Genomic DNA, 18,422 nt, shown 5'->3' on the forward strand with positions numbered 1-18,422 from the left:
GAGGGATAACTGTAACTCAGAGGGATAACTTTAGCTCAGAGGGATAACTTTAACTCAGAGGGATAACTTCAACTCAGAGGGATAACTTTAACTCAGAGGGATAACTTTAACTCAGAGGGATAACTTTAACTCAGAGGGCTAACTGTAACTCAGAGGGATAACTTTAACTCAGAGGGCTAACTGTAACTCAGAGGGATAACTGTAACTCAGAGGGATAACTTTAACTCAGAGGGATAACTTTAACTCAGAGGGCTAACTTCAACTCAGAGGGCTAACTGTAACTCAGAGGGCTAACTGTAACTCAGAGGGATAACTTTAACTCAGAGGGCTAACTGTAACTCAGAGGGCTAACTGTAACTCAGAGGGCTAACTGTAACTCAGAGGGATAACTTTAACTCAGAGGGCTAACTTCAACTCAGAGGGCTAACTGTAACTCAGAGGGCTAACTGTAACTCAGAGGGCTAACTGTAACTCAGAGGGATAACTGTAACTCAGAGGGCTAACTGTAACTCAGAGGGCTAACTGTAACTCAGAGGGATAACTGTAACTCAGAGGGCTAACTGTAACTCAGAGGGATAACTTTAACTCAGAGGGATAACTTTAACTCAGAGGGCTAACTGTAACTCAGAGGGATAACTGTAACTCAGAGGGATAACTTTAACTCAGAGGGCTAACTTTAACTCAGAGGGATAACTGTAACTCAGAGGGATAACTTTAACTCAGAGGGATAACTTTAACTCAGAGGGATAACTTTAACTCAGAGGGATAACTTTAACTCAGAGGGCTAACTGTAACTCAGAGGGATAACTGTAACTCAGAGGGATAACTTTAACTCAGAGGGCTAACTTTAACTCAGAGGGATAACTGTAACTCAGAGGGCTAACTGTAACTCAGAGGATAACTGTAACTCAGAGGGCTAACTGTAACTCAGAGGGATAACTGTAACTCAGAGGGATAACTTTAACTCAGAGGGATAACTTTAACTCAGAGGGATAACTTTAACTCAGAGGGATAACTTTAACTCAGAGGGATAACTTTAACTCAGAGGGCTAACTGTAACTCAGAGGGATAACTTTAACTCAGAGGGCTAACTGTAACTCAGAGGGATAACTTTAACTCAGAGGGCTAACTGTAACTCAGAGGGATAACTTTAACTCAGAGGGATAACTTTAACTCAGAGGGATAACTTTAACTCAGAGGGATAACTTTAACTCAGAGGGATAACTTTAACTCAGAGGGATAACTTTAACTCAGAGGGCTAACTGTAACTCAGAGGGATAACTTTAACTCAGAGGGCTAACTGTAACTCAGAGGGATAACTGTAACTCAGAGGGATAACTTTAACTCAGAGGGCTAACTTTAACTCAGAGGGCTAACTGTAACTCAGAGGGATAACTTTAACTCAGAGGGCTAACTGTAACTCAGAGGGATAACTGTAACTCAGAGGGATAACTTTAACTCAGAGGGATAACTTTAACTCAGAGGGCTAACTTTAACTCAGAGGGATAACTGTAACTCAGAGGGCTAACTGTAACTCAGAGGGATAACTGTAACTCAGAGGGCTAACTGTAACTCAGAGGGATAACTGTAACTCAGAGGGCTAACTTTAACTCAGAGGGCTAACTTTAACTCAGAGGGATAACTGTAACTCAGAGGGCTAACTGTAACTCAGAGGGCTAACTGTAACTCAGAGGGCTAACTGTAACTCAGAGGGCTAACTGTAACTCAGAGGGATAACTTTAACTCAGAGGGCTAACTGTAACTCAGAGGGCTAACTGTAACTCAGAGGGATAACTGTAACTCAGAGGGCTAACTGTAACTCAGAGGGATAACTTTAACTCAGAGGGCTAACTGTAACTCAGAGGGCTAACTTTAACTCAGAGGGATAACTTTAACTCAGAGGGCTAACTGTAACTCAGAGGGATAACTGTAACTCAGAGGGATAACTGTAACTCAGAGGGATAACTTTAACTCAGAGGGCTAACTGTAACTCAGAGGGATAACTGTAACTCAGAGGGATAACTGTAACTCAGAGGGCTAACTGTAACTCAGAGGGATAACTGTAACTCAGAGGGCTAACTTTAACTCAGAGGGATAACTTTAACTCAGAGGGATAACTGTAACTCAGAGGGCTAACTGTAACTCAGAGGGATAACTTTAACTCAGAGGGCTAACTGTAACTCAGAGGGCTAACTTTAACTCAGAGGGATAACTGTAACTCAGAGGGCTAACTTTAACTCAGAGGGCTAACTTTAACTCAGAGGGCTAACTTTAACTCAGAGGGATAACTTTAACTCTGAGGGCTAACTGTAACTCAGAGGGATAACTTTAACTCAGAGGGCTAACTGTAACTCAGAGGGATAACTGTAACTCAGAGGGCTAACTGTAACTCAGAGGGATAACTGTAACTCAGAGGGATAACTGTAACTCAGAGGGCTAACTGTAACTCAGAGGGATAACTGTAACTCAGAGGGATAACTGTAACTCAGAGGGCTAACTGTAACTCAGAGGGATAACTGTAACTCAGAGGGCTAACTGTAACTCAGAGGGATAACTTTAACTCAGAGGGCTAACTGTAACTCAGAGGGCTAACTGTAACTCAGAGGGATAACTGTAACTCAGAGGGCTAACTGTAACTCAGAGGGCTAACTTTAACTCAGAGGGATAACTGTAACTCAGAGGGCTAACTGTAACTCAGAGGGCTAACTGTAACTCAGAGGGCTAACTGTAACTCAGAGGGATAACTGTAACTCAGAGGGCTAACTGTAACTCAGAGGGATAACTTTAACTCAGAGGGCTAACTGTAACTCAGAGGGATAACTTTAACTCAGAGGGCTAACTGTAACTCAGAGGGATAACTTTAACTCAGAGGGATAACTTTAACTCAGAGGGATAACTGTAACTCAGAGGGATAACTGTAACTCAGAGGGATAACTGTAACTCAGAGGGATAACTGTAACTCAGAGGGATAACTTTAACTCAGAGGGCTAACTTTAACTCAGAGTGATAACATAATCTTGAGTTGTGCTGACGACCGGGATCGAATCTGGTCTCACATGGTCATTACTCACCAATGCAGGTCCTTCCATCAGTGTGCATGCGGAAGCCCTGACTGCACTCACAGTGGTAGGAGCCTGCCGTGTTCACACAGGTCTGCTGGCAGCCGCCATTCAGCTCCTCACACTCATTCGCGTCTACGGAGGAGACAGATGGACAGACAATCAAACCTGGGCTCAAAAACTATGTGAAAATGTTCAGACTTTGAGCCAATATTCTCAGACACTCTCAAAGCAAGTGTGCTGCAGAACAAGTTCATTTTAATAGGAGGTTGTGCCAGTGAATTCCCTCTATGGGCATTGATGAAGGAAGTTTGAAGGAATGCTTTATTATGATGGAATAATACACAAACCTTTAGACAACATTTGTGACTTGAGCACTCTAACAGACATGAACCACAAAATGGCCACATTCATCAGGAGACTAATATGTGTGTTACAGTGGATGTGTCCCAAATGGCAACCTATTCCCTATATAGTGCACTACTTTTGTCCAGAGCTCTATGGGGCCTGGTCAAAAGTAGTGCACTAAATAGGGAGTAGGATGCTATTTGGGATGTAGTGTTTTCATGGGTGTTCCAGAGGAGAGTGTTAAAGGCCCAAGTTATAGCGATGCTTGTCATGACCCATGACCGTGTCACATTTAGGAATGCAGTAAAAATGTTCCGGCACTGAAGTTCTTTTTTGTTTGACAACAATCTCATAGTTGGACGCTGACACAATAAGAAGGTTGGCTTGATGATGGAAGTGATGACTTCACGAGAGACTGTTTCAGGAACACAATGTTTATGACCATTTTAAAGACTAACTCACCACTTTGATACAATTAAATCAACCATTAATGTTGAATCACCAATTGGACACACATTCTCTTCATCAGTGGAAGTTTGCGTACAGCGCTTTGCTGTTAACTCTAATGACTAGGACCAGGAGTATGTTCTGACCACATGACCCAATTAGGAAAACCTCATGGACCCTACTTATAGCCCTCTGAATTGGAGTGCAGAGTTCTTCCTGGTCAGGTCATATGGTCAGGAATTCCTCTAGCCCTAGTATTGATGATTCACCACTGATACTCTTTCAACACAGGTTGTCTGCTATGCAGCAGAACTGAGTGTTTAGGACCATTCCAGAACCATTCTGGTACATCTAAACATATGTTCCATGTTGTTCCATGTTCTAGGGAGCAGAGGCATGACGAGGAGACAACATACCTGAGTGCTCCTCCAAGGACAGTCAACGTTGACGACCCATTTGGAGAACACAAACGAGTCGAGCTGTTTCAACTACTTTCTGGTTCCTGCTAATCCCTACTGGGATTTGCACTGCAGGCAACTAACTACTGGTGATGACAGTAGCACTGATACAGAGTCAGATGTATTTTCACTCCCCCTAATGGTTTATTTTATGATTGGGCCTAAGGTAATCTGATACCAGATCTGGGGTTAAGGGCATTCTCTATTCATCACAGCAGTCTCAGCTCGTGGGAATGTTCTCATAATGAACTAAATGCTACTTTAATTAGGTAACCTCCACTAGAAGAGGCTAAGAGCGGGTCAAAGAGGAGGGCCGTCTGCCGTGTAAGGAGCCTTTTCGTAACCGGCGCATAGATTGTGAGGTTCAAGGACTGAAAAGTCACATGCCAATCCATTTAGACCAATCAGCTGCCTCGCTGAGTGAGGATACCAGAATGCTAATAGTTGCAGTGGAAGTTTGGAAGGTAACATATTTAAGGTTCGTCGTGTGAGAGGATTTCAGCAGGATACAAAGCACATCTTTCATTCAAGCGTAAGGCTGAGACTCTGGGAGTTGGGTTGGGGGTTGAATGTCGTCTGAATGTTATCGTGTGGCAGCCTTGACCTGAGCAGAAGAGGCTGGGTCTGCCTGAGAGGCTGACAGCTGTTTGGGGAGGTGACCGCCCATCCCCCGCATCTCAACTCCAAAACTCCACTCTCCTAGGATTAAGACCATCCTTTGTGGAGGGTTGCAGACAGAAACATTTAACCCTGGAATGGTCTGTTCCAGAATCAAAAGGGTTTGTTGGAACGTCTTCAGTTTATCACTTCACTGGTGTCCAGTGATCAAACTCTCACTAGATAGTGACACCGTCCCATGTCAGGGCTCAAAGGCTAAGGGCACCTGTTGACACCTGCACCCCCTCAGAGCAACAGGGCCATGGCCCTGTCAGCTAACGCAGACAACTCAGCTAACTCAGCATGCTTCTGTCAGAACAAATAGGCAGGGTTTTGATTTCACTGGTTGACCAGATCTCCACCCCTGTTCAGATTGTGTTCCCTGTGTGTGTGTGTGGTCTGCTAAGCTCTTTCGTGTCTCTGACTCTTCCTGTCTCTTTCTGAAGTGGAGAAAACAGCACAGCACAGAGCCTGCAAGAGGACATTTGTGGATGACCTACGCCCAATTCTCAAGGAGCATTTTACTTTTTGTTTTGTTTTAAGGTTTACGTCCTTCTCTGCCCTCCTGACCACCACACCCACCCAGGAGGCCCAGCTCGCCCTCTTTCTCACCCTGACAGGCCTTGTCATCAGGGCCCAGTCGACTGCCCTCGGGGCACTTGCAGTAGAAGCTTCCAATGGTGTTGCAGCAATGTCCCTCACAGCCGCCGTTAGCTGTCGAGCACTCGTTGACATCTGGGGAAGGAAGGAAAGCCAGAACCTCAGTTTTTATAGCCTACAAACTGCAATGTAAGCAAAACTGAACCCAAATCCATTGTAAACTGTGGAGCTTTGGAGCTTCTCTCTTCTTTAGTTGAATCATTCCCCTCTGTTTTGTAAGACATTTTTCTCTCTCAACCATAAAGGAAGTCTCTCTACCCTTTCAGTAAGTTCATTTTCTCTCCCTGACTTTGTAGATGTCCCAGCGGTCCAACAAAGGGCCATCTTTAAGACAGACCCAGCTTTAAGACAGACCCTGCCTTAAGACAGACCCAGCTTTAAGACAGACCCAGCTTTAAGACAGACCCAGCTTTAAGACAGACCCAACTTTAAGACAGACCCAGCTTTAAGACAGACCCAGCTTTAAGACAGACCCAGCTTTAAGACAGACCCAGCTTTAAGACAGACCCAGCTTTAAGACAGACCCAGCTTTAAGACAGACCCAGCTTTAAGACAGACCCTGCTTTAAGACAGACCCAGCTTTAAGACAGACCCAGCTTTAAGACAGACCCTGCTTTAAGACAGACCCAGCTTTAAGACAGACCCTGCCTTAAGACAGACCCAGCTTTAAGACAGACCCAGCTTTAAGACAGACCCAGCTTTAAGACAGACCCAGCTTTAAGACAGACCCTGCTTTAAGACAGACCCTGCTTTAAGACAGACCCTGCTTTAAGACAGACCCAGCTTTAAGACAGACCCAGTTTTAAGACAGACCCTGCTTTAAGACAGACCCAGCTTTAAGACAGACCCAGCTTTAAGACAGACCCTGCTTTAAGACAGACCCAGCTTTAAGACAGACCCTGCCTTAAGACAGACCCAGCTTTAAGACAGACCCAGCTTTAAGACAGACCCTGCCTTAAGACAGACCCAGCTTTAAGACAGACCCAGCTTTAAGACAGACCCCGCTTTAAGACAGACCCCGCTTTAAGACAGACCCCGCTTTAAGACAGACCCAGCTTTAAGACAGACCCAGCTTTAAGACAGACCCCGCTTTAAGACAGACCCCGCCTTAAGACAGACCCAGCTTTAAGACAGACCCAGCTTTAAGACAGACCCTGCCCTAAGACAGACCCCGCTTTAAGACAGACCCAGCTTTAAGACAGACCCTGGCTTTAAGACAGACCCTGGCTTAAGACAGACCCAGCTTTAAGACAGACCCCGCTTTAAGACAGACCCAGCTTTAAGACATACCCCGCTTTAAGACAGACCCAGCTTTAAGACAGACCCAGCTTTAAGACAGACCCCGCTTTAAGACAGACCCAGCTTTAAGACAGACCCTGCCTTAAGACAGACCCAGCTTTAAGACAGACCCAGCTTTAAGACAGACCCAGCTTTAAGACAGACCCAGCTTTAAGACAGACCCTGCTTTAAGACAGACCCTGCTTTAAGACAGACCCTGCTTTAAGACAGACCCAGCTTTAAGACAGACCCAGTTTTAAGACAGACCCTGCTTTAAGACAGACCCAGCTTTAAGACAGACCCAGCTTTAAGACAGACCCTGCTTTAAGACAGACCCAGCTTTAAGACAGACCCTGCCTTAAGACAGACCCAGCTTTAAGACAGACCCAGCTTTAAGACAGACCCTGCCTTAAGACAGACCCAGCTTTAAGACAGACCCAGCTTTAAGACAGACCCCGCTTTAAGACAGACCCCGCTTTAAGACAGACCCCGCTTTAAGACAGACCCAGCTTTAAGACAGACCCAGCTTTAAGACAGACCCCGCTTTAAGACAGACCCCGCCTTAAGACAGACCCAGCTTTAAGACAGACCCAGCTTTAAGACAGACCCTGCCCTAAGACAGACCCCGCTTTAAGACAGACCCAGCTTTAAGACAGACCCTGGCTTTAAGACAGACCCTGGCTTAAGACAGACCCAGCTTTAAGACAGACCCCGCTTTAAGACAGACCCAGCTTTAAGACATACCCCGCTTTAAGACAGACCCAGCTTTAAGACAGACCCAGCTTTAAGACAGACCCCGCTTTAAGACAGACCCAGCTTTAAGACAGACCCAGCTTTAAGACAGACCCAGCTTTATGACAGACCCCGCTTTAAGACAGACCCAGCTTTAAGACAGACCCAGCTTTAAGACAGACCCAGCTTTAAGACAGATCCAGCTTTAAGACAGACCCACCTTTAAGACAGACCCAGCTTTAAGACAGACCCAGCTTTAAGACAGACCCAGCTTTAAGACAGACCCTGCTTTAAGACAGACCCAGCTTTAAGACAGACCCCGCTTTAAGACAGACCCAGCTTTATGACAGACCCAGCTTTAAGACAGACCCAGCTTTAAGACAGATCCAGCTTTAAGACAGACCCAGCTTTAAGACAGACCCAGCTTTAAGACAGACCCAGCTTTAAGACAGACCCAGCTTTAAGACAGACCCCGCTTTAAGACAGACCCAGCTTTATGACAGACCCAGCTTTAAGACAGACCCAGCTTTAAGACAGACCCAGCTTTAAGACAGACCCTGCCTTAAGACAGACCCCGCTTTAAGACAGACCCAGCTTTAAGACAGACCCAGCTTTAAGACAGACCCAGTAGTGCTTTGATGACTTTTTTTCTAGAGAGAAAAACTAAACCATGTCCTAACTTCAGTCCTGTTGTTCATCTGCTGGGGCCAATGTAGCTGGAAGCAAGGCATAAGGAACAGGGGAAGCTAGCTACATAATATAGCTTACATATGCCATACACATTGACGAGGAAGAGCCCGGCAAACTCTTGTTTTGAGGTTCAGAGTCAGTGTAAAACAGGTTCAAGCTAAAGGGTAAAGCCAAAGCACACTCTTTTCATCACTCCACAGACAGATGCTTGGCCTTAAATTGCAGTCATTACTTTGCATGTGAATGTAAACAGGTACTCCCAATTAAATGACGATGCTGACAGAGTCAGTCGGGCATGAGAACTGTTTTCATTCTCTTCACATTTTCTCTCTTTCTTTTTTCTCTCCTCTGAAATGGTTTCCAGCTTGTTGCTGCCTGGTTGTTTACCCCCCACATGTTCTCTTCCATTAATACTACAGGCTCTGTGGTGCTGGTATCATGACTCCGATCTGCTCCTTTTTACAGTGATCTTGTGGAATGTCTTCAAAGGAGATATCATTCGACACAATATACTGCTAATACAATCAAGCTGTGTCATTCAAACACACTCAACATGTGTGAGAGTTTCTCATTCAGATATTTGAGCGTGCTCCATTTCAAACCCACATGTGCATAGAGTAATGTTAAATGTTCGCACAATGTCATAGTTTGTTTCTTTACTTGCATATGGAGTAGCATTCAAGCTTTCTAGCTGAGTCAGTACATCTGTTGTTAGATGGTTCTGAGTTCCATCATGGCTCACTGTGGGGACAGACAAGAGGTCCTTGACTAGAGTTCATTTGTCCTCTGTGTGCTGATCAAACGCTGTGTGGTTCGCTTATTGTCAGTCAGTACAGGAATGTGTGGACAGAGGTGTGAGAATTCTCTAATGCCTGTCAAGGCAATCTCAGCCCCCACACAAACACACACACACACACACGCTGGCCAATCCTGCATCCTGACAGCCTCCTATGAGAAGTGTTCCTCTGGTGGGTCATATCTTATGGTGGAGGAAGACATTTGACATTCTGTCCCTGTCTGTTTGCTAATGATTTACTGTGAACCCGTGGCTATGAATAAACTAATGGTGCCATCGCCCCTTAAATTACCAAACATTTCACAAGCAGAGTTCCCCAAACCTTGAGAGATAGAGAGAGAGGCAGAGAGGCAGAGAGAGAGAGAGAGAGAGGCAGAGAGGCAGAGAGAGAGAGAGAGAGGCAGAGAGGCAGAGAGAGGCAGAGAGAGAGAGATGCAGAGAGAGAGAGAGAGAGGCAGAGAGAGCAGAATTAGGCCGATACCCATCAATGATCAAAATCCAGAAAAGAGCCGTTAAATTCTACAACCACCTAAAAGGAAGCGATTCCAAAACCTTCCATAACAAAGCCATCACCTACAGAGAGATGAACCTGGAGAAGAGTCCCCTTAGCAAGCTGGTCCTGGGGCTCTGTTCACAAACACAAACACACCCCACAGAGCCCCAGGACAACAGCACAATTAGACCCAACCAAATCATGAGAAAACAAAAAGATAATTACTTGACACATTGGAAAGAATTAACAAAAAAACCGAGCAAACTAGAATGCTATTTGGCCCTAAATAGAGAGTATGCAGTGGCAGAATACCTGACCACTGTGACTGACCCAAACTTAAGGAAAGCTTTGACTATGTACAGACTCAGTGAGCATAGCCTTGCTATTGAGAAAGACCGTCGTAGGCAGACATGGCTCTCAAGAGAAGACAGGCTATATGCTCACTGCCCACAAAATGAGGTGGAAACTGAGCTGCACTTCCTAACCTCGTGCCCAATGTATGACCATATTAGAGAGACATATTTCCCTCAGATTACACAGATCCACAAAGAATTCGAAAACAAATCCAATTTTGATAAACTCCCATATCTACTGGGTAAAATACCACAGTGTGCCATCACAGCAGCAAGATGTGTGACCTGTTGCCACAAGAAAAGGGCAACCAGTGAAGAACAAACACCATTGTAAATACAACCCATATTTATGCTTATTTATTTTCCCTTGTGTACTTTAATCATTTGTACATTGTTACAACACTGTATTATATATATATATATATATATAATATGAAATTTGTAATGTCTTTATTGTTTTGAAACTTCTGTATGTGTAATGTTTACTGTTAATTTTTATTGTTTATTTCACTTTTGTATATTATCTATCTCACTTGCTTTGGCAATGTTAACACGTTAACATGTTTCCAATGCCCCTTGAATTGAATTGAATTGAGAGAGAGAGAGAGAGAGAGAGAGAGAGAGAGAGAGAGAGAGAGAGAGAGAGAGAGAGAGAGAGAGAGAGAGAGAGAGAGAGAGAGAGAGAGGCAGAGGCAGAGGCAGAGGCAGAGGCAGAGGCAGAGGCAGAGGCAGAGGCAGAGAGAGAAGGGGGGATAAGAAGTGGAGTCAGCTCTGTGAGTTAGCAGTCTTTTACAACCATTTGGCTCTTTTTTGTTTGTGTAGATTGAGACCACATGACAAATCAGGGTCTCCCCATAGCAAAACTGTGTATGTTGGAGCCCAGATAATCACTGAGCGTAGTCTTAACTCCCTAACCACATTGCTGCCCGTGGCTCTTCTCGTTCCTATCCGAGGGAAGCAGGAAGCACACCACATTATTACCTTAACCGTACAATAATTATGGTCATTAATGTTTGTTTAGGCCTTGCAGCTGAGATGTTGACAATAAGGAAGTCTCCTTTTAATCCCCTTTTGAACTTCTAAAGCTTATGCAAAGGGACATCTAAAGAACGCACCTCAAAGGAGAAGAGCAATACAACAGAGAGCACTGAAAGACACGCAGATGCTTTGGCAATAAAAGATAAGCAGGCTGAGAGCTTGCTAATCTGCTCCTGTTGAAGTGCTCAGTGAGCTTGCACACACGAGTGCATGATCACACACACAGACACACACACAGACAGACACACACACACACACACACACACACACATTGTCCATGAGCCTCTGTGGCCTAGCGCGGAGGGAAGACATCCATCCAACAAGAGAAACTGTACAGGAATTCCAAACAGACATCAGAATGGCAGTTCCTTCAACTGCGATAGAACAACACACACACACACACACACACACACACACACACACACACACACACACACACACACACACACACACACACACACACACACACACACACACACACACACACACACACACACACACACACACACACACACACACACACACACACACAACACACACACACAGCTATCAGAAACACTATCTATCAGACAGCAAATGATGTTTTATGTCTCTACGAAGTGTTGTTGGTCATGTCAGAGTTTGGTAGCTGGCCATGTCATTATCATTGCACAAATATTATAGGCTGCCATACAGAAAACACATAGCAGCCCAGCCATTAACTGTAATCAGTAGCAGGCAAGAACAGCAGACCGACTGTAGCTAGACATAGACAGAAAGAGACAGATTGTAGCTAGACATAGACAGAGACAGACAGACTGTAGCTAGACATAGACAGACAGAGACAGACAGACTGTAGCTAGACATAGACAGACAGAGACAAACAGACTGTAGCTAGACATAGACAGAGACAGACAGACTGTAGCTAGACATAGACAGACAGACAGACTGTAGCTAGACATAGACAGACAGACAGACAGACAGACAGACAGACAGACAGACAGACAGACAGACAGACAGACAGACAGACAGACAGACAGACAGACAGACAGACAGACATACAGACAGACAGACAGACAGACAGACAGACAGACAGACAGACAGACAGACAGACAGACAGACAGACAGACAGACAGACAGACAGACAGACAGACAGACAGACAGAGACAGATAATGGACGTGAGTCACCGCTACAGGCAGAGGGGGAGGACATGAAAGAAGAAGAAACAAGACAGTGAGAGAAATAGAGGGAGGGAGACATATGGATGGACAGAAAACAGCCGTGAGAGAGTTGGGGGCAGAGGGAAAGAAGGTCCAAAATATGTTTTTGGACTGACCCAGCAGAGATCATATGTAGCAATCCCTTATGGGTTGAGAGTGCCCTTACTGCAAAGAATTAAGGACTGGTGTGCTCAACTCTGAATTCCTTGCATAGAAGCAGTCTCTTTGGCTGCAAGGTTAGAAGTTCATAATATAGCCTAAAACTAACTTAAACTGATTAAGGCTGTTGCTAAAACAAGTCGGCTCCTAAAAATGAATGAAATCGTTTATGCCTTTTCCCAAAGAGTGTTAGCCATGTGAGACTCATCAGGACTATTTTCCAATGCTGAGATTAGGTCATCCCTGAGCCTCTCCTGAGAAACATTGCTTACAAACACGTAATGGATGAGATGTGCAGGAAGTGTTTGACTGGGTTGTACTGACTGGAATGTTGTATCCCTGTTGGTGGATTGATCTCTATTCTCAAGTCATTTGATCAATGCTTTCACTTGCATTTGGTCGACATGCAAATAAACATTGACTCCATTGAGAATAAATATTTGTGCCATGCAAATGACATGGCCAGCTACCAAACTGTGTTTATGATGGTAAGGGTAGGTAACAACACATCTGCCACGCTGATCCTCAACAAAGGGGCCCCTCAGGGGTGCGTGTTCAGTTCCCTCTTGTATCCCCTGTTCACCCATGACTGCACGGTCAGGCACGACTCCAACACCATCATTAAGTACACTGCTGCTACTCTCTGTTTGTTATCCATGCATAGTCACTTTAACTCTACCTACATGTACATATTACCTCAATTACCTCGACTAACCAGTGCCCTCACACATTAACTCCGTACCAGAACCCGCAGTATATAGCCTCCAAATTGACTCTGTACCAGAACCTGCAGTATATAGCCTCCACATTGACTCTGTACCAGAACCCCCTGTATATAGCCTCCACATTGACTCTGTACTAGAACCCCCTGTATATAGCCTCCACATTGACTCTGTACCAGAACCCCCTGTATATAGCCTCCACATTGACTCTGTACCGGAACTCCCTGTATATAGCCTCCACATTGACTCTGTACCAGAACCCCCTGTATATAGCCTCCACATTGACTCTGTACCAGAACTCCCTGTATATAGCCTCCACATTGACTCTGTACCAGAACCCCTGTATATAGCCTCCACATTGACTCTGTACCAGAACCCCTGTATATAGCCTCCACATTGACTCTGTACCAGAACCCCCTGTATATAGCCTCCACATTGACTCTGTACCGGAACTCCCTGTATATAGCCTCCACATTGACTCTGTACCAGAACCCCCTGTATATAGCCTCCACATTGACTCTGTACCAGAACTCCCTGTATATAGCCTCCACATTGACTCTGTACCAGAACTCCCTGTATATAGCCTCCACATTGACTCTGTACCAGAACCCCCTGTATATAGCCTCCACATTGACTCTGTACCAGAACCCCCTGTATATAGCCTCCACATTGACTCTGTACCAGAACTCCCTGTATATAGCCTCCACATTGACTCTGTACCAGAACTCCCTGTATATAGCCTCCACATTGACTCTGTACCAGAACCCCCTGTATATAGCCTCCACATTGACTCTGTACCAGAACTCCCTGTATATAGCCTCCACATTGACTCTGTACCAGAACCCCCTGTATATAGCCTCCACATTGACTCTGTACCAGAACTCCCTGTATATAGCCTCCACATTGACTCTGTACCATAACCCCCTGTATATAGCCTCCACATTGACTCTGTACCAGAACCCCCTGTATATAGCCTCCACATTGACTCTGTACCAGAACCCCCTGTATATAGCCTCACTATTGCTATTGTTTGTTATATTTCAATTTTAATTCATAAAAAAAAAAAATCTAACTGCATTGTTGGTTAAGTAAGCATTTCACTGTAAGGTCTACTACACCTATTGCAGTCGACTCATGTCCAAAAACACATTTTGATTTGTTGTGTTTTTGGTGTAACATGATACTCCTGATACTCCTGGGTTGGGAAACCCAGCTCTATTGCATAACACAAAAATAATACCCAACAGCTCTTGGTTTAAAATGTGTATGTCCGCACGGCCTCAGAAACCAAGGATGGGTCGACATATTGTCATTCCAGGCCACACCCATACTTGGTTTCTAAGGACAAGCAGGGTCACCTGGGAGAGAGAGAACGGAAATAAAAGGTACGCTTGTTACCTCCTACTTCAACCCAGCCCTACACCACCTCACCAGCACCTGATCGACCTCTACCCCCTTGGCAGCAGATCCGAGAGGATTGGATTGGTGTATCCAAGAGGTAAGAGGAAAGGTGGAGCTATTCCTTCAAACTAGCCGATCTATTCAGATATACAGTACTTGAATTGTCAAGGGATAGGGGTGGCTAGTGGTTGATTTGGAGCTCAACGTTTGAGAGTGAAAGTAGTAGTAGGAGGACCTCCCACCCCAACGCTGCCCTACACACCACCTCAACACACACTACCTCAACACACACTGCTCAACCCAACATTGGTTCAGCACATTCTTCCTCAGCAAGCGTCATGTAAGGAGCCCTGCCGCCCAGTGTCCCGCCCAGCTACCCTGCTCTTTTCATTAACTCATTGGGAGGTCACATCAGCCCCTGACCCTGTGACCCCATCCTCCAGAGATGCCCACTTTGTTCCCATTGGGACTGCAGACCCTGATGAGCTCTCAATAACAGGTCCCCATCGTTAATCATTATTCTCCAAGAGCAGGAATAATCTAGTTGGCAGATGTCGTGCACGCTCAATTAGCATGTGCTGCTGCTGGGGAGAGGACCTTAGGAGTGGCGATAGGCAAGAATTCAGGAAGTTATCCATTGTCTGAAGCAGGAAGAGGTAGTAATAGCAGAGATGGAAGAGGACACCCCATTCACTGTTTTCTTCTGGTTCAATAAAAGTCAATGAACTAAGAAGACAAGACCCAGCTGCTATTGTTGTATTTGTGTCTATGCGAGACACACCCAGTTAAGTAGACTGGAACTGACTATTTTATTTCATTGGTAAACTGAGTGAACTATCTTCATTTAATGAGTGAATTCTATTCATTTATCTACCATCTTTGGTAATAGCCAGCAGACATGTGTTGATGGACTACAGTGCCTTGCGAAAGTATTCGGTCCCCTTGAACTTTGCGACCTTTTGCCACATTTCAGGCTTCAAACATAAAGATATAAAACTGTATTTTTTGTGAAGAATCAACAACAAGTGGGACACAATCATGAAGTGGAACGACATTTATTGGATATTTCAAACTTTTTTAACAAATCAAAAACTGAAAAATTGGGCGTGCAAAATTATTCAGCCCCTTCACTTTCAGTGCAGCAAACTCTCTCCAGAAGTTCAGTGAGGATCTCTGAATGATCCAATGTTGACCTAAATGACTAAAGATGATAAATACAATCCACCTGTGTGTAATCAAGTCTCCGTATAAATGCACCTGCACTGTGATAGTCTCAGAGGTCCGTTAAAAGCGCAGAGAGCATCATGAAGAACTAGGAACACACCAGGCAGGTCCGAGATACTGTTGTGAAGAAGTTTAAAGCCGGATTTGGAAACAAAAAGATTTCCCAAGCTTTAAACATCCCAAGGAGCACTGTGCAAGCGATAATATTGAAATGGAAGGAGTATCAGACCACTGCAAATCTACCAAGACCTGGCCGTCCCTCTAAACTTTCAGCTCATACAAGGAGAAGACTGATCAGAGATGCAGCCAAGAGGCCCATGATCACTCTGGATGAACTGCAGAGATCTACAGCTGAGGTGGGAGACGCTGTCCATAGGACAACAATCAGTCGTATATTGCACAAATCTGGCCTTTATGGAAGAGTGGCAAGAAGAAAGCCATTTCTTAAAGATATCCATAAAAAGTGCCACAAGCCACCTGGGAAACACACCAAACATGTGTAAGAAGGTGCTCTGGTCAGATGAAACCAAAATTGAACTTTTTGGCAACAATGCAAAACGTTATGTTTGCCGTAAAAGCAACATAGCTCATCACCCTGAACCACCATCCCCACTGTCAAACATGGTGGTGGCAGCATCATGGTTTGGGCCTGCTTTTCTTCAGCAGGGACAGGGAAGATGGTTAAAATTGATGGGAAGATGGATGGAGCCAAATACAGGACCATTCTGGAAGAAAACCTGATGGATTCTGCAAAAGACCTGTGACAGGGACAGAGATTTGTCTTCCAACAAGACAATGATCCAAAACATAAAGCAAAATCTACAATGGAGTGGTTCAAAAATAAACATATCCAGGTGTTAGAATGGCCAAGTCAAAGTCCAGACCTGAATCCAATCGAGAATCTGTGGAAAGAACTGAAAACTGCTGTTCACAAATGCTCTCCATCCAACCTCACTGAGCTCGAGCTGTTTTGCAAGGAGGAATGGGAAAAAATGTCAGTCTCTCGATGTGCAAAACTCATAGAGACATACCCCAAGTGACTTACAGATGTAATCGCAGCAAAAGGTGGCGCTACAAAGTATTAACTTAAGGGGGCTGAATAATTTTGCACGCCCAATTTTTCAGTTTTTGATTTGTTAAAAAAGTTTGAAATATCCAATAAATCTCGTTCCACTTCATGATTGTGTCCCACTTGTTGTTGATTCTTCACAAAAAAATACAGTTTTATATCTTTATGTTTGAAGCCTGAAATGTGGCAAAATGTCGCAAAGTTCAAGGGGGCCGAATACTTTCGCAAGGCACTGTATATGCACTGACCCTTTTGACTCATCACATACTATTATCTATCCTCTTGCCTAGTCACTTTATCCCTACCTTTATGTACATATCTACTTCAATTGCCTCATGTATATAGCTAAGTTATCATTACTCATTGACTGGTGTAACCAATGTGAAATGGCTAGCTAGTTAGTGGTGGTGCGCGCTAACAGCGTTTCAATCGGTGACGTCACTTGCTCTGAGACCTCGAAGTAGTTGTTCCCCTTGCTCTGCAAGGGCCGCGGCTTTTGTGGTGCGATGTGTAACGATGCTCCGTGGGTGTCAGTTGTCAATGTGTGCAGAGGGTCCCTGGGTCAAGCCCAGGTAGGGGCGAGGAGAGGGACGGAAGCTATATGGGTTATACTGGTACCCTGTGTATATAGCTAAGTTATCGTTACTCATTGACTCAGTACTGGTACCCTGTGTATATAGCTAAGTTACCATTACTCATTGACTCAGTACTGGTACCCTGTGTATGTAGCTATGTTATCGTTACTAATTGTATATTATAATGAGTGTTATATTTCTGGTTTTCTCTCTGCATTGTTGGGAAGGGCCTGTAAGTAAGCATTTCACTGTCTACACCTGTTGTTTACAAAGCATGTGACAAATAAAATGTGATTTAATTTGATTTAGAGCGTTAGCATTTCCCATGTATGATGATGAGGACACAATAATGACCCAACAATGACCCAAATAATGACCCAAAAATGACCGAAATAATGACCCAATAATGACCCAACAATGACCCAAATAATGACCCAATAATGACCCAAATAATGACCCAACAATGACCCAAGTAATGACCCAACAATGACCCAAATATTGACCCAAATAATGACCCAATAATGACCCAAATAATGACCCAACAATGACCCAAGTAATGACCCAACAATGACCCAAATATTGACCTAACAATGACCCAAATAATGACCCAATAATGACCCAAATAATGACCCAATAATGACCCAAATAATGACCCAAATAATGACCCAATAACGACCCAAATAATGACCCAACAATGACCCAAATAATGACCCAACAACGACCCACATAATGACCCAAGTAATGACCCAACAATGACCCAAATAATGACCCAACAATGACCCAAATAATGACCCAACAATGACCCACATAAAGACGTTAGCAAGCTATTGCATATCAACAGCTGCAGTTGACAGTTTCTTGATATTTTCAGCATCTATAGATCAATTTGAAGAATTCAAAGAAGTGTGCAGCCAAAAATGTCTGTAGTCTACTATGTTGCTATTTTAAGTGTGGTGACGAGTGGCTTTTATTTAAGTCTACATCAGATTTATAGTACATTAACAATCAGTCTGATTCCTCTGGGCCAGAAAGTGAGTTTTTGAAAGAGTTCAGTAAAACAAGC

The 18,422-nt window shown here is 44.3% G+C and overlaps 1 protein-coding gene across 2 annotated transcripts in view; it reads right to left on the bottom strand.

The window, feature by feature from the left end:
- LOC118381499 (multiple epidermal growth factor-like domains protein 6) overlaps window positions 1-18,422 on the bottom strand; it is a 108,773-nt gene that overhangs the window by 58,536 nt on the left and 31,815 nt on the right. For both annotated transcript variants that reach the window (XM_035768526.1, XM_035768471.1), the window contains exons 5-6: window positions 5,582-5,704; window positions 3,072-3,194 (exon numbers count right to left, since the gene is read on the bottom strand). In XM_035768526.1, coding sequence (XP_035624419.1) covers window positions 3,072-3,194; window positions 5,582-5,704 — 246 coding nt within the window. The remainder of the gene's footprint in view (window positions 1-3,071; window positions 3,195-5,581; window positions 5,705-18,422) is intronic.

This window comes from Oncorhynchus keta, chromosome 1 (assembly GCF_023373465.1).
Source record: "Oncorhynchus keta strain PuntledgeMale-10-30-2019 chromosome 1, Oket_V2, whole genome shotgun sequence".
Lineage (NCBI taxonomy): Eukaryota > Metazoa > Chordata > Actinopteri > Salmoniformes > Salmonidae > Oncorhynchus > Oncorhynchus keta.